The sequence below is a fragment of the Anser anser genome (genome assembly GCF_964211835.1).
Source record: "Anser anser genome assembly, chromosome: 2".
In the NCBI taxonomy this organism is placed as follows: domain Eukaryota; kingdom Metazoa; phylum Chordata; class Aves; order Anseriformes; family Anatidae; genus Anser; species Anser anser.
Window position 1 is genome coordinate 7,584,270 of NC_139721.1, and position 25,040 is coordinate 7,609,309.

Sequence of the window (25,040 nt, forward strand, 5' to 3'; positions counted from 1 at the left end):
GCAGGAATCTTCTCATAATGAAGACATTGGAATGAGCTTAAAGGGAACAGCCTTTAATTTTTTCTGTGGTAGACGTTGTCATCTTTGACTTTGCATCCTTCTTTCTCTTCCTTTCCTTACAGAGCATTCACGTTTCTTGTACTACCACTAGTGCTGTGCTTGCTTCCCAGATATCGACCTGCTGTGTGTGGTCAATAAAGGGGCTTCAAACTCATGTAGTAGCTACTGAGCCTGTGCTTCTTACCATAGCTCTGTCATGAAGAAAGCCATACTAGTGGCTGCACTTTGCCCCCATGCAACCAGCCTTGCCAGCTCCATTTCCTAATATGTGACCCATTGTGTGGAGTGTTACCTGTGGACTAAAAATAAAAATGGGAGACCTGCAGACTTCTTATCAGAATGTAGAAAGATGATTTTTTTTTTCTAAAATGTCTTGGTATCACACTGGGGAAAAGAATGTTCCTTTTGGGAGACTGAGTTGGGATTTGCATTTGGAGTTGATATACATGAATGCTATTGAAGTTAATAAAAAATTTTCCTAATTTTGGGATAAGATTTTCTGAATCTGGCTCGCAGCACAAACAGATCAATGTGGACGTATTATACAGAATGACAAGGTGTGTGTTTCTGAGTTGCTTGGGTCAGCAGTTGCTGCAACCTGCTGCCTAACTAGCCTCTATCAAGTTTCAATTTACCATATTCATAGACCTGAAAGCAATTTTGGAAAATTATTCATGTATTCCTATAAGGGGAAAAAGACCATTCAGACCCAGTATCAAACAAGTCCTTTGAAATTAAAGGACTGCAGACAAACAAGAAAAGGCAGGAGAACCAGCAAATAAAAGGGTTTGGAAACAAATTGAGAAGGGAAACTAACAAAGATTAGCACCTAATGAAAACTGTCTATCCCTATTCATCTATTTGTGTTCTGCCTCTTCTAAATTACTGAGCCCAGAGTGAATTGTCTCAGATGTGCTCATCTTTTATTTTCCACTCTCATCACCTGGTTTATGACTGACTGCATTGCAGACATTCCAAATACCTTGACTGGAAACACCTACAGGAGTGTAAACTGCTGGATTCTGCTCTAGATTCCTCGAGTGCTCAAAGAATAGAAGAGGGAACAGGCTGCTATGAGCAACTGTCTTGCAAGGGACAGGCAGTAGTATTGCTCTTCTGGGTTTATGTTAGAGATTAGGATCAGAAAAATTCCTTGGTGGTGGTGGTTTGTTTTTTTTTTGTTGGCTTTCTTGGTTGGTTGGTTGGTTTTCTGTTTGTTTTGTTGGTGGTGGTGATGTTTTTTTTTGTTTGTTTTGTTGTGTTGTGTTTGTTTTTTAAGAAAGTCTATGAAAATGACATTTATTTTGGTATTTTAAAATAATAAAGAAAAATATATACTATAAGAATTTGATACAATCTGCATAGGGAATAACTGGGCATTCCCTTACTATTTTCCCCTACTAACTTTCTCATTTGTTAGCTTCCTTTTTTAGTTCAATTTGTTCTCTAGTACTGGGCCAGTCACATACATTTTTTTCTACAAATTGTTTATTTGCTTGTAACTTAATTTCACTGCCATCCCTTGCTTTGCATGCTCTGGAAGATGTTTTTTCTGCTTTTGTTCACGCAGCAACTTGTGCAGTACGTACGTATGATCTATTTGTGGCCTCTGTGTTCTATTGCACCACTGTCACCACTCCAGCAGACAATAGCAGCTGTCTTAAGAAAATGTTGGGCATGAGCTGTATAATATTTGTGTGCATTGCTGTGTTACAGACATCAGATTTGGTATGAAAAGTAGATAAGGTGTGTCATTTATTGGCTCTCTATACGTTCCCAATTAATTTTAAAGAATTGTGTGAAAATTAATTTTCCTGAGCTTTGATAGCAATTCTCTGATACAGAGTTATATTATCAGTTATATTATCAGTTTGACTCTGTGCTTCCATAGTTGTTCTTTAATTAAAGTCACAGTGACAAAAGTTGCAGCTTTAATTAGTCTGGTGTATTGTTATAATAGTTCCAGTATCAAATGATGTGGGCAAGTCCTCTCTTTTACAATGGTGTTTTTGCTAATAATACAGATTAGCGTGGAATGAGTATTTCGTTTCATTTTCTCTAACCGATAATATCTTTGTCCTAATCTGAACCAAGGTATTTTGCTTTTGTGAACTGCAGAGTTTTAAGCTCACTAACAGAGAAATTTTATTAGTATTGTTCAGAGACAGAGTATTGGGCATCTGCTATAATAGTGAAGTTTGGTGAAGACTTGCACTAGATGGAGAGCAAAGACTGGAAATCCTAGAGGAATAATAAGTGTCAGTGGAAACACCCTTGTAACAGAGGGTAGTTATCTTCTGTTTTACCAAAACAGAAAGTTTCTTTTCACCTGGTAGAATGCCAAATGGTAAATTTCCATTACTGTAAAACGAAGAAATTTTCTAATTGCCTTATTCATAAAAGACTATGTGCAGTGAGAACTTGGTTTATAACCAGCTTATGCGAGTATGTTTGAAGCATTTGAACGTGATGGGTAAGAGTCATCACTTGCCATCTGCTGAAGAAACCGAGATCTGACATTTGACCAAATGACTTCCATAAGAAAAAGAAGTAGAGGCTTTTTAATCTAGTGTATAAATCTGAACACTTACGATTTCATCATGCTCAGTTTTTGTGTTTTTTGTTTGTTTGTTTTGCTTTTTTGTTTAACCCATAATGCTGCATACTCATTAATCATTGTGCTAAATTCATGCCATTTATCACTTTGTAGGTAAACAGAAAACCTAGGTTTACAGTTCTATATGTTAACATAAACAGCAGAAACCCGAAAAAGCAAAGATAGTTGGGTGCAGATGGCAGGTTGTTAACTCTTCTTGGTTTGCTTTAACAACATGCCAGGAAACTTAATGTTTGCTTGAAACTTGAGAAAGCTAGAACAAGGATCTTCAAGGAGGTACTTTTTTTTTTTTTTTTCCAAAACCACTAAAGTATTTCTCTGCTGTGCATGTTAAATATTAAGGTTTCACTGCTGTTTATAAGCACTTGCAAAAAAAATATACCAGCGCTTACTGAAAGAGTACAATTGTGCTATAGTTTGGGGCTGCATCCTGAAAGCCAGCAGACCAGGGCTTTGTAAGAAACCAGGGAACCAATTTTTAAACCTAAAACTTCAAGAGACCCCAGTCCTCTAGATTTTTTGAATATGCATGCAATTTACATTTGAAGCTGCAACAACGTGTAATGGAGCAAATATTTAAAACAGTCTCTAAGGAACTCTGTGATTTGAAATAAAAGAGTATTCAGAGTACCAAAGTATTTGTTTATATTTATTTAATACTTGTGATAGGCTTTGTTTGTGTTGGACCTGAAGCAGAACATAAGTCGTAGGAACCCTTGGTCTCCACAGACATTTTCCTTGGAAACTTGGACTCATCTCTGTGAGAGTGCTGCTTAGTCTGAGTTTCAAGCAGAATCACGAGTGTGGGAATGATTCTGCACAGGCTGAAACATCCCTTGTTTTTACAGTGAGTTTGCTTGTGAGCAAACCGAAGAATGGGCTGAGGTTGATCAAACTTAGTACGTTGTCATTCATTGGAAAAGCTTTTCCCTTTCTAATGCCTGTGCCACTTCTAGAATGGCTTTTGTTAGCAAAGCAACAGCTAGCAAGCACAAGCTCTTGCCCAGGAGATAAGTTATTATTTACTTTCCAATTTAAGTACTTTCTGTTGCATTCTGGCATCCTTTAACATCTAGCTCCATAGACTTGAAACCAATACTTTTTATGTGGACCTAATTACAGAAATGAGGCAGTATCTCAGACTGATGCAGGTAGCTGTATGTTCCTGTTCCTTCTTTCTAATTGGTCTGTGGTAGGGGTTCCCTATGGAGAGAGGTATAGAGGCAGGGAAAGATGGGAAGAGCATTCCTGCAACTTTGCATCCATCACAGGGGGGCGTGCAGGCAGGGATGCAGGATTGCTAAAACTTTCCAGATAGGTGAGTTGCTCCAGACTCCCTCTATTACCAAAATTCCATCATCCAAAATTGTCTTTTAAGCATTGTACACTTACTTCATTGTTTTTTGTTTGTTTGTTTGCTTGTTTGTTTGTTTGTTTTTGTTCCTCTTCTTGAACGTTGGACTGATGGTGAAAGCAAAGCTTATTGAATTACAGTTGTGTGGCTTAGTAGGGATGGAGTCAAATGAAATGTGTCTTTACTGCCTTGAAAAGTACTTAATATAAGAATAACCAAATGAATTTATTTTTGTTTCCTTGTAGGTGGCATTAAGTGTCCTGTTTGCAGTTTTGTTTATGGTACAAAATGGGAGTTCAACAGACATCTTAAGAACAAGCATGGAATGAAGCTGGTGGAACACGATGGGGAGGCAAAGTGGGAGGTAAAGCAAAGTTGTCATGGCTTTGGCCCTAAGATTTTAAAACGTTATGGAGAGAAAGTTAAAAAAATATTCAAAAATGCGTTCTCAACTCTATTTAAGATCAGGAAGTCATGTGGTCTCTTAGCTCCATTTTGAATACATACACTGCTGTCACTGTTAATCTTGACTGCTTTCATAACTGGTAGGATTAACAATGTTGTAAGTGCTTATTTCTGTATAGGGAGGGCTCTAATCCTCTGCTGCACAAAGACTGAAAATTTTAGCAAAAAATCATAAAACTGAAAAAACTTACTGCCTTTACTATATGCCAAATACTCACTGATGTTAAGTCAAAGATGCCCAAAGCTGTGAGGTTATATTGAATTAATGAAAGAAGCTTATGACTTGGTCCAGACAATGTTAGACTAGAATGTTAGACCTGAATTTGTAAGTGAATAAGCTAAAAATGATATTATATGAAATATTTGATTATATTAAACGGTTATTATAGAGAGGAAGTCTTCCACCATTTATTCTGTGCTTCTGGATTCAGTCCAAAGCATGTCGGAGTCACAGTATCAATGATTAAGATCAGAGCTTAAAAAATTGAAATTAGACTTTAGAAGTTAGGTCAGGAAAACAAAGCAAAACAATAAAACAATCAAACCACCACCTGGATTTTCTCAGTTTGGGTGGGGTAGTGCAGCTACCTTAATCAGCCATAACATTTTAAGCTGTAACATGGGTAGCAATTTGTTTTAAAATGAAAACTGTTACTCTAATAAAGCAAGGTTGAGCATAGATGCAGAAGCTGTGACAAAACCACAGAATTATCCAGATCTTATATTAAAAATCCCAGTTAGCATGCTGAGTATGCCATTGCCTGATTAGGCTGTTGTTGGTGTCCAGCGACAGGGAAATCCAGAAGTCAGTTGCAGTTGTCTGATCTCCACAGTTTAAGACCCATTCTGGATTTCAGGCCGTCTAGCCCTAAGCATAAGCATAATGCCTGATTTGGAAGTGCCATCTTGCAAGTTTGTGTTCAACAGTTCTTCAGTATCCATGAACAGAGGGTAAAATCCTCAAAACTATCACAGTAGGTTCTGTACGGACAGTTATTCAAAGATGAAAGGGCAAGTATTTTAAAATGCATCCATTTGCATTTCACAAACTGTTCTACGTCCACCCTCCCAGTTGATGCCCAAACATGAAAAAGTAAGAGGGCCCCAAGGATTTGAGCCTGTCTCTGCTATTGGAACTGCTATAAATAAAAAAGTCCCATCGGGGGAGAAGTAGATGTAAACAGCTTGTCTTGAAAAAACATGGTTATGGAAAAGATATTTTTTTTCTAAAATAAAATGCCATTTTCAAATGTAAGAAACATTTTACCAGATCTGCAAAGACAAGTCAAAGACAAGAATTAGACTAATTTTGCCCAAAATGTCCTTATTAGATCATGACACAGCAGAAGTTTGTTATTAGGTATAAAATAACTATGCAACAGAAATGAAGTCAAGATCATTTAGTGTGTTGAAAACAACTCTTGGGGAAAAATCTCGAAGAATAAAACTTTAAGATGATATCCCAACTTCTAGATAATGTTTCTCATGAATTCTGTTTCACCCTTGATTTCTATAACTCTTGTTACAATAATTAATGTCCAAAATTCATTCCTTTGAACTCATAACTTCAGTTGTTCTCTAATTTGCTAAAAAAAATTGCAATTCTATGCTTCTCTGATTATCCATGCATTGACTTGGTTTTGTTTTCAAGTTAACTGCCGAAGTTTCTGAAGAAGCATCCACTCAGTATCTCCATATCACAGAGGCTGGAGAAGACGTTCAAGGCACCCAAGCTGCTGTAGCTGCATTGCAGAACCTTAGATATACTTCTGAAAATGGTAAATTACCTGTTTGGGGGGTTGGAATACCAAATATATCTTTTTTCATAAATATCTCATTCTTTTCAGTATACTGGGTAATATGTGATATCCTGTGAAACTGTTAAAAAAGATGAAATTTGTCATCCAGAACTTATTTCTGGGGGTTTTATATTTTGTCTTCAAGGGTAAGTAATGAGAAGTGACCATTGCTTATGAATTTCTGTGTCCTTAAGTCATTAATACTTATCACACTCTACTTTGCACTTTATTATTAGATGTGTGGAATTTCCTGCTTGTATTATTGAATATATTGTGAAATCAGCTGTCTTGGCAAAGTAGATGGTGTGTATCTAATGGCAATTCCCTTGCTATCATTTTTCTTCCTGCTTAAGTCAGCCAGCCTGCAGAAGTGACACAGTGGAATAGCTCATTTACCATGTTCCTAGGACAGTACTAAGAAACTTAATTCTAATGATGCAGAAAACAGAGTAAGCTGTTGCAGTATCACATTGAATAAGAACAAGAGAGGATTTAGATCATGATTACTAAGTCGGGAATAAGAAAAACTAGAAGAAAAGAAGGAAAATGTTCATGTTTCTGAGAGTATTAAAACATCAGAGACTAGAATCAGTGTTCATATATTTTGAATGTATGAGTAAATGCAGTGGCTATCAGAAGATTGCATTTTACAATTGTGAACTTTATTGTTCATACTACAGGTATGTTTCTCAAGCTCCCATTTTTATCAGAATTTCCAAGCACATTGCAGTTCAGTTATGCTACTAACAATTTGTGTGTATTATTTTACTATAATCAGTGAGAATTCCAAATGAGTAAAAATATCTGGAGAAAATTGTCTTAAGCTATTATATATTTAAATTAATGTAAGCAAGATCCTGGAATGTACCATACATAACTTTAAACATGAGGCTGTAATTTTCAAAGTAGAATGATTTACTTGAATTCATCCAATTTAGGACACTCTTCTGGCATATTCCCTCTAGGCATAAAAAACAGTAGTAGATTGTCTGAAGGCAGTTATATAGGAAAAAAATAAAGCAAGCAAACATTCTTCAGTTCTGAATTTCAATTAGGAAGTCTCTCAGCTTCCTAACTCACAGTCCCTGCTATGAGTTGTACCTGTTGTTTGTTTAATCAATGTATTCCTCTAGATCTTTTTCAAATAGGCATAAAAATGAGCAGTGTGGTTTCACTTGCTGATTCATGCATTCCTCTGGCAAATTTGTTTTGTGAATACTTTCCTCCCATAGATCTATTATTAAAGTGTCAGGTTATCGAGCCGTTTGAAATTTATAGGCAGAACTGTGAATCAGGGTTAAAGCACGAGGGGAAAGAGTGTCTCTGGCACATAGATTCACATCCCCTCAGAGCTGTTTTACGGTAATGATCTTATGCTTGCTGTCTTTCTGATAAGGTGAAAGACTTGATCCAACGGCTGTAAACATCCTGCAGCAAATCATTGAGTTGGGTTCGGAAACCCACGATGCCACTGCCGTTGCTTCTGTAGTTACCATGGCACCTGGAACCGTGACAGTGGTAAAGCAGGTGAGAGCTCTTCTCTTCTCCAAAACAGCGGTGTTTTATTTTTGTGTATTTGTTGTGAAATGCATATTGTTCTGCAAGGACTAAATTGTGAATGACTGTGTGAAACGCATACAGAATTTCTCCTCAACTAATTTTGGCTTTGTGTTGTATGTACAGATGTTTATATGGACATGCGCAGACATTTATACATATATACACCTATGTGTTTATATGTATAAATTGCACAGTCACCAGTATAAATACATAAAATGTGAACGGATAAATATATGTATGCACGTGAGAGAGAAAATAAAGCATTTTCAGGCTTTTCAAAATAGCATACCTGCATTGTGGGTGGGCACTTAGTCCCAATGTCAAGAGTCGGGAGATCCTTGGGACAGACTTTTTCCAGAAACAAAAGTGTGTGGAAGGTTACAGCTTGTGTACAACTGTGTGACCATATCCAGCAATGAATCTCCATCACTTTGTCTTTGCAGTGCTGTCCTGTGGCTAGAGAGACTTGTGGGGTCCTAAAGTCATGTAACGTGGGGGCAAACAGGACTAGTACTCAGTCTGAGTTCATACTGCTTTTCTAATGGAGGATGCAACACGAGTGATCTGCAGGCACGTAACAGCTCCGAGAAGAGGATTTGTAGATGCTCCTTAACAGCAGTTGCTTATGTGAGATAGAAGTCACTGTGACCACCCACATTGGGGAAAGATAAAGAAAAAATCAAGTGAATTGTAGTTGGTTGAGAAGATACGTAATTGATTTTGTTGTTCCCAGGGAAATTGTGCAAGACCAGATGATATAGGTCAATTTGCAGATGACACCAAGCTAAGTGCGTGTGTCGATCTGCTCGAGGGCAGGAAGGCTCTGCAGGAGGATCTGGATAGGCTGGACCGATGGGCTGAGGTCAACTGTATGAAGTTCAACAAGGCCAAGTGCCGGGTCCTGCACCTGGGGCGCAACAACCCCAAGCAGCGCTGCAGGCTGGGAGATGAGTGGTTGGAAAGCTGCCTGGCAGAAAAGGACCTGGGAGTACTGGTTGATAGTCGGCTGAATATGAGCCAGCAGTGTGCTCAGGTGGCCAAGAAGGCCAACGGCATCCTGGCCTGTATAAGAAGCAGTGTGGCCAGCAGGTCGAGGGAAGTGATTGTGCCCCTGTACTCGGCTCTGGTGAGGCCGCACCTCGAGTACTGTGTTCAGTTTTGGGCCCCTCGCTACAGGAAGGACATGGACGTGCTCGAGCGAGTCCAGAGAAGGGCGACCAAGCTTGTGAGGGGTCTGGAGAACAAGTCTTACGAGGAGCGGCTGAGGGAGCTGGGCTTGTTCAGCCTGGAGAAGAGGAGGCTCAGGGGCGACCTTATCGCTCTCTACAGTTACCTGAAAGGAGGCTGTAGAGAGGTGGGGGTTGGTCTATTCTCCCACGTGCCTGGTGACAGGACGAGGGGGAATGGGCTAAAGTTACACCAGGGGAGGTTTAGGTTGGATGTTAGGAAGTACTTCTTTACTGAAAGGGTTATTAAGCATTGGAACGGGCTGCCCAGGGAGGTGGTGGAGTCACCATCCCTGGAGGTCTTTAAAAGACGTTTAGATGTAGAGCTTAGCGATATGGTTTAGTGGAGTACTTAGTGTTAGGTCGGAGGTTGGACTCGATGATCTTGAGGTCTCTTCCAACCTAGAAATCTGTGATACTGTGAATATTCTAAAAAAATGAATGAGATGACTTGTTAATTTCAGGCTTTTGCAAGGGTTCTGTTTATGGGAAACATGCTGGATTCAACTGGTAAAGAATTAAGTGACAGAAATTGTGGTAGGCAATATAGTTCCTTTTAAAATGAGACAAACCTTACAAGATACTGGTAGAAGTAACTTCAATATATATGTGTACTTCTTAAAGCATAGTACTGCACAGGTTTTACTAAGGATATTTGCAATGTACAGTGTTACTAAAGCATTTTAGAAATTAAGAATGGAAAGATATAGATAATTACCAAGTAAAGGTGAATCATTTTCAATTTGAGATGGCTGTTGAGTATGAACATCAAGCCCGGTATTTCTTCCTCATAGGTGTCTGCTAATTTTGATGCTGACATTTTATGTTTCTTCCCATTGTGTTCTCCAAGCTATGTTTGTTCTGCCAGTTTCATTATACTTCTCTAGTTTATTATCCCTTTTTACATTCTGTTTATATTCTTTGATTCCTCAGGGTCCCTGCACTCAATGTGGCTGATACGTCAGGGAAGGAAAGTACATGAGAAGTCTTAAATTCCTGAAGAGTTTAAGTAGCTCTTGTTATTTAAATGAACCAAAAGTGTGATTGTGATGAATGCCAGAACTAACTTTTGAGGTTTTCTTTTTTTTTCAGTATTGTGGTTATTAAATTTGTGATAACTCTCTAGAAGTGGAAAGTCCATAGTCTGTGAAGACAATGTTTAGATAATTGCCACCCAAATGTCAGGGAGACAAGGCAGAAGTTCAAGAAAAAACGTTTTGAAATGTTACTTGGCAAGTATTTTGCTTAGAAACTATGTAACAGTTTGGGGGATTTATTTATATATTTTTTAAATTAAGAAAAACAGATCCAAATTTGGAAAGGAAATTCAGTCATTAAAGAGGAGAGACATTCCAGTCCTTTTTATGTGCAAATTTCAAAGCAACTTTAACTGTAGTCACCACCAACATGTATGCTGTACTACATCTATGACCTGTTTCAAAGGTTGCATGCAGCATCAGCCATTGGTGTTTGCGCTATCTGTCAGTATTACTGAAAACTGTTCTTTAAAATGTGTCTTTTGAGGCCCTTCTACTAACGGTCTAGGAGAAAGTGGAACCTAGGTAAGTGGCAGCTGTGAAGAAGAAATTACATATGTGATACTGGAATGTTAAAAAACAAACGAAAAAACACAATTTAAAACATTCAGCAATTCTTCATCTTTCAATTATCGAATCAGATCAATTTCTGATTCATCTTAAAATCTATCCTCTTTGTTAGACCATCTGAATTTGCTGATAGCATTTTGTAAGTAAATATTCATATTACAAATTAATTGTCTGTCACTTTTAAATCCATATTTCTGGCCTTTGAATTTGCAAGCTGCTAAGCATCGATCACTGCTTTTTCCCTTGCCTTGTATACATTAGTGACTTTCATTGGTCTAATGTAAGCCTGGTATAAGCTCCACTCCCATATCAAATCCTCAGAGCACAGAATCTCTTTGCTGCATTTTCTTCTCCCGCTTTGAGTCCTGTTGCTATAAAATGCCATTTTTCCCCAGTTTGAAGTTGCAGAGAAACAAAATCGGTGTGTGCAGAACTGAAGTATGTCTCAAGCTGAGCGATCGCGTGCTACCTCAACCTACATCAGGTTTTACTAATGCCTTACTTAGATGCTCCGAGCATTGTTCCTCTGTCAGCGTGTTTCTTGTGGCTACAGGAATGACTGGAGCCTCTGTGACTTTTCAGTTTGTGTGTGCAGAAGTGTGCAGATCTGTGAGTTTTCCAGGGCAGTATCACGAGGCAGGAGGCCTACTGACACCCGACTGGCTACCTAGTTACCTTTAGTGGGCGTCATGGAAGTAGAGGAAGGGAGTTCTGTAGATTTTATTTAGTTATTTTTAATTATTGTCATCATTTCACTTTTTTTTTCTCTTTTTTCTATTTCTACTGATGCTTTATCAAATGTTTGACCTATTACACAGCCCTAGTTACTGTTTCCAGTTCTTCTCTTCCTGCCAGAGGATGGCTTCAGAATTATAGCCACATCCTTTTTTTAACTTCAGCGAAAATGTTTTTAGATGGTGTTAACATGACTGTAATCCTCTCCTATTTAGAACTGACAGCTTTTCTTTTTTTTCTTCAACACCGAGTTGCTTTCTATGGGATATCACTCATTTGTACCTACCACTTTGTCATGTTTTAATTATGCTGAGTTCCTAATTGTTAACCTTGAGGTGATCATAAGACATGTTCATATTTCACTTTCCCACTGGAAAATTTATTCCACGCTGTTCTGTGACCTTCAGCTTCACTTGTGGATTGTGAGACAAAAAAAATCATCCAGGGTGTCAGCAATATATCAGCATCATCTGTCACTAAATTTCCACTCTTGTTCTTCAGTGGCCTCCCCGAGTCCTTGCTTAGCAGCTTGGTTACATTTTTTTTCTTAACAACATTTATTGTTGTTCTGTTTTTTATGCTGTTATGTGTTGCTGTTTTTTTTATTTTGAGGACATACGTAACCCATTTTTTTATCAGTTCTCACCTTCATCTCTCATTTTTAGCTGCCTTTGCAAGTTATCTTCGTATTTTTGTATTTGCTCCAAGAAATTTCTTCTAAATCCTAAATTATTATATACTTTCAAAGTATTTTTTGCTCTGTATATCACATTACATCATTACTGTCTCTGTCTACCTTTTCCTGCCTCCAACTTTGTCCTTACTTTCACCTATAAAAGTGCTGTTGACCCTCTATTCCTAAAATTCTGCGTGAATCTAGACGTGCCTGTCAGTAACACAGCCATCTTCACCTTTAGCACTTCCCCTAACCTGTGTGCTCAAGTGTCTTCTGTGTGCAGTACTTGGAGTGTCTCATGGTAATGCAAGACTTCTGCCTGCAGAAACAAGCTTTGTTTTTGTCCGTAAGTCCTTCGCAGTACGCTGCTACGTGTCGAGTGCATTTGCTAGCTCTGACTGGTATCTTCTTTTTTAATTTCTTTCTGTTAAGTCACAAGACAGAAACATTATCATGTTTACAGTGTTCTATTAAATTATTTCCCTGAGATGGACGCCTTCATGACGCATGTTTATTAGATCACGAATACAAATTATTATTGAGCTGAACTCAAGATCAGATTTTCCATTCGAAGCTCCCAGCTTTTGAATTGAGTGTTTAAATTATATATATATATATATGTATGTATATTCAATTTTGGCTTTGGAAACCTTATATTTGTTGTTCATAGGAATGATATTATACAAGAAAATCCTTTGACAGCGTAACAATAAAACATCTCAGGCTGAATCAGGATTCATCTTTATGATTTTAAACTAAAAAAAAAAAAGTAAAGTAGCCCTATTTAACTTGGGTTATGACTGGGAAAAATGGGAATTGGCGTTGGCTCTGATCGTGCCATGTATGTGAGGCCTTTCAGAGGTTCTGTCTGGAACCTGAAATGACTTTAGCTCCTCCTTGCCTGAGTGCCAGTATATTAACCTATTATCAAGATTAAACTTTTCGGGTATCTAATTTGGGAGAAATCCTGTTGTGTGACAACATACTGCCGCTAAGGAAAGTACTGCACACGCCTGAGTGAATACCAAGATCCTAGTGTGAAGTTCTGCCAGTATGGGCTGAGATTGGCAAAAATCCATACTGAAGCTTTGATTGCAGCATGACACAAAAAGTGTAATCTTGTCAGTTTGAAGCCATTTCAGTTAATAGTAATTCAGACTGGATCACTACAGCTACTGGTGGTATTTATTTATGGCATAGAACTTGAGTTGTTCTGCACTGCTTACAGAAAAAAATGTAACAAGGTGGGGAAAATGTGAAAGCATAGAATTGTGAGTGTGAAGAATAGCTAGGAAAGAAGCTAATAAATGGTTAAAAAAGATAGGAAATATTCATAAGGGATGGTAAAAATGGACGAGAAATTGGGGGGAGAGCAATTCTGTAGGAACAGAGCACATAGCAAGAAGGAGGAGGAGGGACCAGCACCGTAAAACAAGTCACTTTACCTTCTGTGGATTTGACTCTTTGTGAGCTATTACAGATGCACTTTTGCCCTCACTCCATAGGGTGGAGGCTGTTTTGTTTGTGTTTTTGTTTGTTTTGCTAGCAGAGCCTGTTCAGTCCATTATTTATATAGGAGAATTATTTTCCTAGCTCACAGGCAGAATAGTTTAGTGGGCAATATTGGCAGTGGGGTGATGGTTGGACCAGATGATCTTGAAGGTCTCTTCCAACCTTCATGATTCTACGATAAGTTAAGCATTTGTTTGTTTTAAACACTGAGTTACTTGTGAAGAAACATTTCCCTCAGAAATGAGCACTCGTGTTATTTTTGCAGAACAAACTGTATATTATTCTCTGGAGAGACAAGATTCAAGGTGCATTTTCTTGGTTTCACAATATGAACATCCTTGAATGCTTGTTTTCTGAATCACCCTGTCTTGACTGCAACATCATAGAGTTGTTCCTGTCTGGACAGTGTCCAGCACCTCTAGTTTTTGTTATAGTTGTTGCTCGCCCATTTCCAGTGCTTGTTAGCAGGAATGTGTAATAGTAACAAGATACGTTTTAATTCATTTATTTTGCTTAAATGCGGGGTGTGTTATTTTTACCAAACCTCTTTGAAACAGAGGGTTCTATGTAGGGTTCTTTGTCCAAATTTATTTTTTCTTTTTGCCTCAATTTACTGAGCAGAGAAGTAGATAGTCTCAATCAAAGTATACCATAGTATCCATTTAAATTTGGTTGTGTGTTATCTGCATTTTGAGCTATTTTCACATAGATAACTGGTAAACAAATGTTCTGTTAATTTGCTGGTTTTAGACCCGAAATATGTTTTGTATGTTCTACTGGCACAGGGGTTATTGTCCTGCTTTAAGAAACGTATCACCAAATAAGTGTTTAAAGCTTTAAATCTTGTTTTCAATATTATTTTTCCTGTATGAACAAGCTACTGAGATCCATCTTCATTCAGAGCAAATCCTGCCTGCCTGATATATAGAAAACAGCTAGAGCAGAGCAACACTCTTTGTTCTCTTGGAGAGGAAAACAAAAAAAAAAAACAAACCACCCCCCCCAAAATCCAACAAACCTATGCCAAAGGTATTGTTCACCACCTCAAATCTCTGTACTTTTCCTTATTTTCCAATACTTCTGATTAATATATCTGGGTATATTACCAACAGGTATACTACCAACTATACTAGGTATACTACCAACAGAATTTTTTTCTGCCACCTTACTTGTAGCACATTGGCATGTAAAAGCTTAGTCAACAATTCAGGGCTTCATGTCCCAAGTAGTATACAGACGTTTGACTTGCAGGATCTTTGTCGGTGCTGACATTTTGAAAAACTACATGGCCACTCTACACAATCTAGAGTTGGCATCTCTCCTCTAATGATTTCCTGTGGCTCTAGAGCAATCACTTCAAGCTCGCTCGGATGATCACCAGGAAGATTGCATTAATCACTAATTAATATTATTAGTCACTAAGGTGATTATACCAGTCTTTCTGCACAACTGTTCGTTATTAATTAACTCTAGTTCAACCCTATGGGATGTAAGTCCTTCCTGTTATCAAGCCAGAAACCTAGTGTCCTCTTCAGGTAGGATGCTTGGGCATCCAGGTGATGGGCTGAATGGTGCTGGCTTGTTCTGCATGCTTATTTTTATATGGGTTCTCATTTTATCCGCTTTACTAAAATGGCTGACCAAGCTGTCATTATTTTATGCTACGGTTACTGTGATATCCTTTCCTTCTGACATTCACAGATGCTGCTTTGCCCCTTTTTTATACATTCAGAGCAATTTAAAGATTACTTCTCTCTAGTCTGCCTGTCTTACAGTATGTCCATGTGATCTTCCTTTCTTTTTTGCCACATCCAGCAAAACCTTGGTTTGATTTCCAAGACTTTGTACTCCTTTCCGACTTAGTGTCCTGTCTCTCGTTAGCTGTTAAGTTTTTGACTCTCACCTTTGATCAGTCCATGAAGATTTAATCGCTCATTATTTTTTTCCAAACAAGTTTCTTAATGCCTTCTTTCATATTGTGCTTAGTTATGTGGATATTTAATGAAGAACAATTTGTACCTCATTGTTTTCTCTCAATCAGTCTTCAGAAATATGATGACACCAATTATCTCTGGTTAGGAAATTGGTCTGTTGATACTGCTGCCTGCTAGACAAAGGTATCGCTGTCTCATTTATATTGTACTCACCCATTTCCCTTCTTCTGTGTCTGCTTACTGTCTCATGTTTTCTATTGAAAATATAAGGCCTTTGGGGCGTGAAATACTTTTTTCAGGTAGAACACCTGATACAGTCCAAGTCCTGGTCTAAAGCACTACACTAATATTACCAATAAAGAAGAGTAATTGGCTGTTGAACGCTTTCTTGTTTTCTCCCATTCAAAAACAGACTGACCTTACTACCTCTGTATCTTGGAGTGCAGGATTAGGATGAAGTCTATTCCTGAAAAGCACGGTAACCTGTTCTCAGCCTGGACTTCTAAATAACTTGCTCTGCAGAATAAGTATATCAACCATTTCACTAACCAAGCAGATCTTTATCAAGCTGAGGAAAACACTGGAATTTCATGCATTTCACCCTTTATTTTAGTTCCTTTCATCATTTTATTCTGTGATCTCTTCAGGCTCTGGTAAAAATCCTACCATAGCAACAGCCACTTTTTTCAAAGTGACAGCAGTAGCAATGCACAGCAAAGCTTATACATCGGCTTGAAGATGATCACAGGACAGAATTTTATAGTCTAACACACCTTCAAAAATAAGCATCTAATAATATTAGCATGGCTGTCATGTCAAGGGCTCCTGCATATTGTACCTCAGCGACGCTCTTTGTATTTTAACCTGGCTCTGATTTGTACCTACTTGATGCTGGGTTCATCCAGAAAATTTGCCAGTACAGAGTTCTCTATGGGTTGATAATCAAGACTGATGTTCTTTTAGAACATGGAGCACTTTATTGTTTAACTTGATGGTGCTAGCAAGAGAAAGAAAATTTGGGAAAGATGTCCCTGTTTTCTTAGCTTCTGTGGAGTTCTTGTCATCTGTATAACATCCAGAAAAAAACTCATGTCAACATTACTGCCCTCTGTTAGAGCTCTTGAAATGGTGGCAACGTTGCCACATTTCCTCAGAAGGAAACCTCGTGATACAGTGTTCTGCCAGACAAGGGACACTGCCAGTCACAGCCTCTCTGTCAGGATATATTCGACCAGCCAATGGCTAAAGATTCTTAAAAATCACCAGTAGGAAGATTTGTTTGCCACTTTGCATTTTTTTATTTTATGCAAAGCGAATCTTGCATACTGAATTCCCCTATTGTTCTGAAACTATTGTGTGCCAGTTTGTCTTTGTTTTGTGGTTCTCTGTAGAGATTCATGTGATCAAATTACAGCGTTTTTCTGTGCATGTCTGTGTGTGTTTTTCACACAATATATCTATATGTAAACTAGAATAAGAAAGGATGGAGTTCAAGTTACCAACTGGCACCAAACAAAATGGTAGAGACAGTCCCGTAGGCAGGGATGTAAGCTGGCATATCACATATCCAGGTGCTCACTGTGATCTAGAAAGCTTATATTCACTTTTCCTTTTCAGCTTTTATGTAGCTAATTTGTAAATTTTCTTACCGTGGTGTCTTATATAATATAAATAGAAGCAATTGTAACCTAGCGTAAGGTTTCGAATTCCTGCAAAATCTGTGTGATTAACTTTTTTTCTTCATGGCAACCTGAAAGGCAGCATTCAGTCTGAAATCAAGGGAGAGATTCCACAGAGGATTTTGGGTCAAGCCTAGCAAGGCTGTTTTAAACACGATGGGTCTGGTACTCCTGCTGACTTCAAAGAAAATTGAAGGTAATCATTATTTCTGAGGATGAGCTCCAGAATAAAAAAGTAGCTTTAGCAGCAGTTTACCGTACATATTTCCTTTTTCTACTTTTCAGGGAAGGGAAGAAGCATTATTTTCCTCAATGGCTTGAATTAATTTATCTCAAAATAAAAACGACTTGCTTGGTTTTAGAGGAAGAGGTTCCTGTAAGAGGTACCCATTTTTTGTGTCATTTGGATGGCCCTCAGATATTTGCATTTAGAACTTTAGATAATTTAGAAATTTTGAGCTTTTTATAAAGACATGGAGGCAGAGGATCCATTAACTTTCATGAGAGGCACATTAAGCCAGGAAGAAATATTTATGCAGGTAATGAATTGGTTTAGCATGCCAGCTGTGTATGGCTTCAGATTCTTGCTGCCATCGTTTAGCAAAGGATAAGCAGCCAGATGCTTTTCAGCTGGCTCTCAAACAGAAAAGAGGTCATGGATGCTACTCTTCAAAAGATTTGAGATGCCAATAAAAAGAATTGAGTGTAGTAACTTCATTCATTCTGATGGCAGCTGTCCCACTGTTTCATCAAATTGAGGGATGTAAATTAACGTTTTGAGATTATTCCCTGTGGAACGATCTAATAGGAACCAAGCAGAAGCATGTAAACATTGAACTGATTTGAAATGTAAATATCCAAAATAATGTGGTAATTTGTCAAACTAAAAGGATTACAGATAGCTGTCCAAAAAAAGATACTGGAAACTAGAAACACCAGAAATAGGGGCATTAGTCTTCTGTACCCTGCATGACAAGGGTAATAAAACCATATCGATAAAGGTAGGTAGGGAGGTTAAATTAACTTTCTTTATTGGCCATTTTCATTTCAAAAGCATATAAAACTGAATAAGTATTAGATTGCTGCTATTGAATTGAATGAGATTCTGGTTTCATTTCATTTTCATGTCAACTGTGCTTTATTTATCTTCCTTTCTTCATTATTTATGTACACTCAACTATATTTAAAATTATTTATGGGTTTTGATTTAAAGTGACTAAAGTGAGACTGTACAAGATTCTTTTCAGACCGTGTTGTGCATTCTTGCTGCTCTTAGTAAATTTAGTGTAATTTTTCTGGCCTGAGGCACATTGTCAGAGGATTATGTATGATGCACTAACACAAGAGTTACTGTACATTACATAACTGAAAGGCCAAATAATATTAGAAGACTCCTATCTGTGTATGTTTGAAGATCCCCAGCATCGAGTACTGTAAGATTATAATTACTTGACATTTTTAGCTGCAGCTACCTGTCTGAATCCACTGGACATGAGACTTCTGTCCACTTGTTGTGACCTGTGTTAGTAGATCTTGTGTGGATCCTTCCATTTTGAACAGGAGCTGCCACTTTAGCAAGTAGCCTCAGGAAAGAGGAGGACATGGTTAAAAAAGGTGGAGTTCTGTCTGAATTAACAAAATTTCCCCCCATTATAAAAAAAAAAATACTTAAAGGTGTGTCATCAGGAGAAGAAAGTTGTGTTACGTTTCTTTTTATGGTTTGGCTTGTTGCATCTTCAACAGAAACTCAAAGCTTCCATTAGTAAAGGGTAATTTTGGGGATACCCATATTTTGTGTCAACATAAATTTGTTTTTCTGAGGGTGGTGGCAAATTTTCTTGTGTCAAGACAAAGCAACCTGCATCACCCAATTTCGTAGGATATTGAACTCCAGCAGGCACTGTTTAAAATAGCTTCCATTTAAAATGTTCAGGTACGCTTGGTAAAAGAAACAGAACATAGAAAGGACTTTATCCCTTTCCCATAGTTTTATCCGTATCATCTAAATCCTGTGCAACAAAGCCGGAGTCAGCACCAGTAGGTACAACTATGCTGTTGCAGTAAGGTCAATGACAATGGTAAGATTCTCTTTAGAAGTTAAATCTTTCACCGGTTAAAATCCACTTATATTTCATCAGTGTACCACAGACATACAACTCTGGGACCTCTGAATAATTTAACACCTGAACATGCTTGTTATTGTTCAAGAAAAAGCTTTGTATAGCCTGATGAATTGAGTGAAAGTTCAAAGTGATACGGAGTCCTATGGGGTTTGTGCATCTCTGTAATCTTCTTGATCTGACAGATATTTTAAACGTGGAAGAAAAACGTTATAAGGAAAGTCAGTGTACAGCAATGGGAATGGTTGCTTAGGGGGAAAAAATGAAGTTAGGAAGGAGCAGCTAGAAAATAAACATACAGAGCTTCTTTTTCTCCTTGTAAGTCTTTAAGGAGTCAAATGCATGCTTGGACGCTTCTCTGTAATTCTTCCCTACTGTCCCCATGCCCCCCCAAGCACCAATACTGAACTTCAGTATATTTTCGTGGACTTGATTGTTCTAATAATACTTCTTAGAAAGCAATGCATAGAAATGATCTACTACATAGAAACATTTCATGGAAATGAAAGCTACTAATCTGTGTGATTTAGTAGACTTCCACGCTTTGGAATCTACCGTGTTTGACCTGTTTTTTCAAAATCACTTACGAGTTCAGTGCTGCCAAGAGCACAGCATATACACTGCCCTGAAATACAAGGTTTATGCTGAAATCCAATAAACCGATAATTTATTGATTCTTTGTTCTCCTCATATTACCCTTTGTGTGGTTATTAGAAGTACCATGGAGGTTTGCTTTCTGTAAAGCTATGTCGGTGAGCCACCGATGCTGTCCTCATGCCCTTTTGTTTGCATAAGCTAGTGATTTATAGATGCACTTGATGATGTGAGAAAAAGCATTTCTGTAGAGAATATGACGTCCTACAAATTCAGTAAGTTACTTTCTTACAGTGAGAAATAAACGTGATTTATCTCTGCAAGCTCACTTCATAGAACATTTGCTAAGCCTAAATGAAAGGGAAATAGGCCTTAATAAAAACTACCCGTTTTCCAAATGGGAAAGGAAGAGAGGATCTGATTAACTGTGTGGTGCAGATGCAAGTGGGTTGGCTTTTATGCTCAAGCAAATAAAACAGCCCCCTTCAATGAACAAGGGGAGTGGTGGTGTATTGGAAACACTTAACAAATGCCTTTGCATATTCTTGCATGTGTAAAAATTTACCCAAAAGAATATTATTTTATCATTAATACTTGTAAGAATGCATTTCCTACACGTGACTTAGTTTCTGAATGTGCTGTTATTGGTCTGGTGCATGGAAATATCTGGATGGGGTGAAGAATTAAGATCTGTTCTTGAATCCTAGTGAGTACTGTAGTCTAATTAAACTCACAAATAGTTGTTTGAAGTTCTTTAAATTTGATACGAAAATATATTGCATTATTTCTTTCAGAAAAACGTTCATTTAAAAATCTGCTATTTTCAGTTGCTACTATCAATATCCTTTCAATAATGTAAAAATTGCTGCCTTGCAAACGGGTGTTAAGGAGATATTTCATTAACACGTTTCACCATTTTTGTTTAATAAAAGTCCATTGAGTTTAGGTTACAATGAGTATTGCTACAATGAAATTTGTAGTTCAATGAGCTTTAAAATAAATTAAAAAATGAGGGCTCTAAGTGTCTTTTCATGTGGTTTTAGACGTATTCTCACATCAGTGATACTGGAGGAGCTGTTTGACTTCCGATTTATTTAAATAAGATTGGTTTTGAGTGAATGACTGGTGAGAGGTTAAAGCTGTTCCCAAAGTCCTGTGTTTCTGTAGCTTCATAGCTCTCCATGCATATAAATGAGATGCTGAGCTACTGCTTTCAGTATTTTGTATGGCTATACACTTATTCAAAGTGATCATTACAAATTCTGTGTAAAACTGATATTTTCTTTCAAAACTGCCTGATTTCTAATTTCTGTGCTGTGTGTGCATTAATCATCACAGTACTGGTTATTTACTGGAAAGGTGAAACTTCTCTAACCTCTTCAATTTCTTCTTAGGTAAAAGAAGAGGAGCAGTCAGCCAATCACACTTTGATGATACAAGAGACCCTGCAGCAGGCTTCAGTGGAGCTGTCTGAACAGCATCACCTGGTAGTCTCTTCAGATGAAGTGGAAGGAATTGAGACAGTGACTGTCTATACACAGGGTGGAGAGGCTTCAGAATTCATAGTTTATGTTCAGGAAGCGATGCAGCCCGTAGAAGAACAAACTGTGGAACAATCTGTGCAGGAGCTCTAGAGAATGGTGTTCAAAGGAGACGGCTGCCTGATCTGCCAAAGCCAAAACTTTCATTTCTTTTCCTAACAAGACCAAAAACAATCAAGCTGACAAATGTTCAGATTATGTGTGAGGTGAGACCGTGCTACTAGATCTGGCTTGATTGCATCAGTAATTCAGAGATTATGGACAAAACTTCCTTGGATTTTTTTTCCCCTGGAAAAAAGTACATATTTTGAGGAATAAGTATTCATCCTTATTTAAGACATCTGTCATTTGATTCCTGTAAATATCCCAAAAATATTGTCTGTTCAAAACTGTGCTATACCACAATAGAAAAAAAAATCTATAAAGGTAGCTAGAATGTCTAGAAAACTCATTCCAGTTCATTCCATCTTACAGATACTAAATATGTGTTTGACTTCACTGGAAGCAGGGATTTTTTTATTTTTTTATTTTTGTAAAATTAGAAGGACTTCTTATTTTTCAGTATATGCTTAGAATGTGTTTGCAGAGTTGTGGACCTAACCCAAAGAAAGGCTCAACGTTTAGAAATATTCCACAGATGGACTTTCATTTGTGTTTGTGAGTTGATCATTTGGGAGATATTTAAAGCCATATATGATAATTTTGGGTACCAATAGCATAATTATTTTTTAAATAATTGGATAATGATAACTTTCCATCCCACCTGTCCAGTACCATATGATGAAACCAAATGTTTGTCAACTCAATGAAATGGTCTTCTGTTTTTAAGAAAAAGATATATTGAAATGATTTGTAAATTCTATTAAAGATGTATGTTCATATGTTTTAAACAAATGTTTGTAAATATGACTGTGTGAAAGAACTTGTACAAAAAGTAAGTAAATATTGACCAAAATTTAGATATTCTTAATTATGCATGTATATAGCTCCAGATTTTTCTTCATAAATCTTGAATTGTTTCTGATTTAAATATTTTTAAATTTGAGCTATAAAAGTTATTAATTAATAGCAAAATTGTCATGTTTTCTTTTAAGTATTGACTTCCTTTTCAAAGCTAAGTAGAGAATGCTGTTTTGCATTGGCTCTGACAAATTATTCCTCCAGTCAGTAGTTTCTAATCAGGAAAGTAGTGTAATGAAAACTAGGAGGAATTTTTTATGTGACTGAGCTTATTTATGGGCATTTTGAGTGGACAAGTGAAGAAAAGCTTTTAAATGCATTGATGAAATGCAGTGAGTTGGTCGTCTACCTCTTGTAATTCTGCTGGGTTTTATCAATGTGATACAAAATCAGGGTGCAAACATTTAGTGTTAGCTTCTCCCTTATCTGTGGTGATAATAAATTTACATGTCCCAGGGACGTTTGGTTTGTAGGACAGAGACCTTTTTGCCATTTACTCTGTAACTGGCTGGGCCCGGTCTCGAATGTCAGTGTTGATTTCAGTAAACTTGCCTAAAATGAGCCGTGAAGTGTGTGTTCAATAACAATTGTAACATAGAAAATGATGCACCAAATGTACCAACTTGATTAATCCGCAACAGAAACTTGGTTTTGTAATTACTGCTTAACATTTAGTGTTGATTTGCAATAACAACTTTCTAATATCTAAAAGAGAAGAAAACAGTCTCAAATGGTTTTCTTAGAATTTATTGAAGATAGCCCATTTGCTATTAAACTACGTTCGGAAAAGCATCAGAAAAGCATCGTGATCGTATGTAGTAACAGCTGTGTTCTTAACATAAAACCTTTCTGAGTCAATTCAGTAATGTATTTTATTATTACCTGGCAGTGGGGGGAAAATGGAAAAGTATTTTGCTATATATCACTCAAGAATTCTGAAGTAAATTATTTCCAGAGAGACTCAGTACTTCTGTCTATATGAGGTGTGTCTGTGTTTGGAGGAAGGGTTAGGTTTTATTTATTTATTTACTTATTTTAATTCCACTAAGTCATAGCCATGCTTACCTACTGTAATTTAAGCCTTGACTTGCTTTTGTTGTACAGCACTGGAAGTACCATGCTTCCTGCTGTGTTGGAAGAAGAAACTTCAGTTCATTTTACTAAATTTTACGAATTCATCAACAGATAATATAAAGGATGAATATATTTATATAAAACAGTAGGTATTCTGATTTTAAAGCATAAATATTTGTGTTAATTTTCTGTAACCCTTTTGTTTTAGAAATACTTTTCAATTCAGGTGCTTTCTTAAGTTAACATATGAGGTGTAGGAACAATTTCTTCATGGAGAGGACAGCCAAGGATTGGAATGGGGTGCCCAGAGAAATGGTGGTGTCCCCATCCCTGGAGGTATTTAAGAGACGTGAGGATGTGGCACTAAGGGACGTGGTTTAGTGATGGGACTCGGCAGGTCAGGCTGGTGGTTGGACTTGATGATCTTGGAAGTCTTTTCCAACCTAGATGATTCTGTGATTCTAAGTCAGGAAAGATTTTGAGCTGCACTGAGTAAAAATTCTTGCCACCATAATTACGTTTTCATCTTTCTAGGATATGCAACTGTAATATTATGAGGAGATAAGTGCTTCTTCTTGAACGTAAGTCACTGAACTTCACAAAATGAATGTCCAAAGAATTGTCTGTCTTTCAAAAGCAGGTTTCTGAAAGGAAGAAAACGGAGAGCTTTGTCCATACCAGTCATTTGAAGAGGCCCCAGCTGTTCCAGTTTTCTTTTGTGTGAATTGGGAACCACCAAGAAGGTAAGAATTAACTCTTTTGCATGGCAAGGTCTGTTTCTGTTATCACCTAAACAGCACAGATTGTTTTCAATGTAGATTCAAATCCTTTTATCCAGTTTCTTTTGCGAGGATTAGATGACCTTTCCTGTTCAGGGGAGACGAGGAGTTATGGCTTTAAGTTAGTTGAGTAGCTCCTGCTTCTGAAGATTATACATTCTTCCCCACACCACTAATTTTTATTAGCATTTGCTACTCTATGCAGTCTTCTGGTTTTCCTTTTTGACAGCTGAGGAGTTATCCTAGCTTTAGGCTAACACTTAGCAAGTATTGCTCTTTAAAAGTTTATGCATGCGCAAATCGAGCAACTGTGCTAACTGATGTGCAGGGCTAAGAACACATCAAATGGTTCCGGGAATGTGTTGAGCACAGGGGAGATAGGTCTCGGAATCGTGCAAAGATTTTAAAAAACGGAAGAAGGAAGCTGCAAATAATTTTAGTGGCAATGAGGTCTTATTTAATGAAGGGCAAGGATGATGCTTGAAGCTAATCCCTCCTTGTGTTACAGAATGGAATAACCGTCTGTACACAGAGGGGAAAATGTGAGCCTTGAAGGACAAAAGCCACAGGAGAGGGCTTGGGAATTGAGTGTTCCAAGTCTTGTTCTTTTCCATCTCTTTCTAATTAGTTATATCCATAGAGACTAGTTTGTCTTTCCTTAGTAGAGAAAGAGGATGGGATGTGCCATCCTTTGGCAGATGGTTTGTTTTCTGTGGCCAGTTGTGGTGCCCCTTGATCCCAGCACCGT

The 25,040-nt window shown here is 37.6% G+C and overlaps 1 protein-coding gene across 7 annotated transcripts in view; it reads left to right on the forward strand.

Moving 5' to 3' along the window:
- Positions 1 to 22,545, forward strand: part of ZFAT (zinc finger and AT-hook domain containing) — a 91,253-nt gene extending 68,708 nt beyond the window's left edge. For 3 of the 7 annotated variants that reach the window (XM_083825570.1, XM_083825571.1, XM_083825574.1), the window contains 4 exons: positions 4,277 to 4,395; positions 6,148 to 6,274; positions 7,692 to 7,822; positions 21,333 to 22,545. In XM_083825570.1, the coding sequence (XP_083681696.1) occupies positions 4,277 to 4,395; positions 6,148 to 6,274; positions 7,692 to 7,822; positions 21,333 to 21,572 (617 nt within the window). In that variant the 3' untranslated portion in view covers positions 21,573 to 22,545. Of the gene's footprint in view, positions 1 to 4,276; positions 4,396 to 6,147; positions 6,275 to 7,691; positions 7,823 to 10,014; positions 15,147 to 17,302; positions 17,421 to 17,509; positions 17,611 to 21,332 lie in introns of those variants that run through there. The other 4 variants (XR_014580276.1, XR_014580277.1, XM_083825572.1 and 1 more) reach the window with 4 other exon arrangements.
- The last annotated feature ends 2,495 nt before the right edge of the window (positions 22,546 to 25,040 follow it).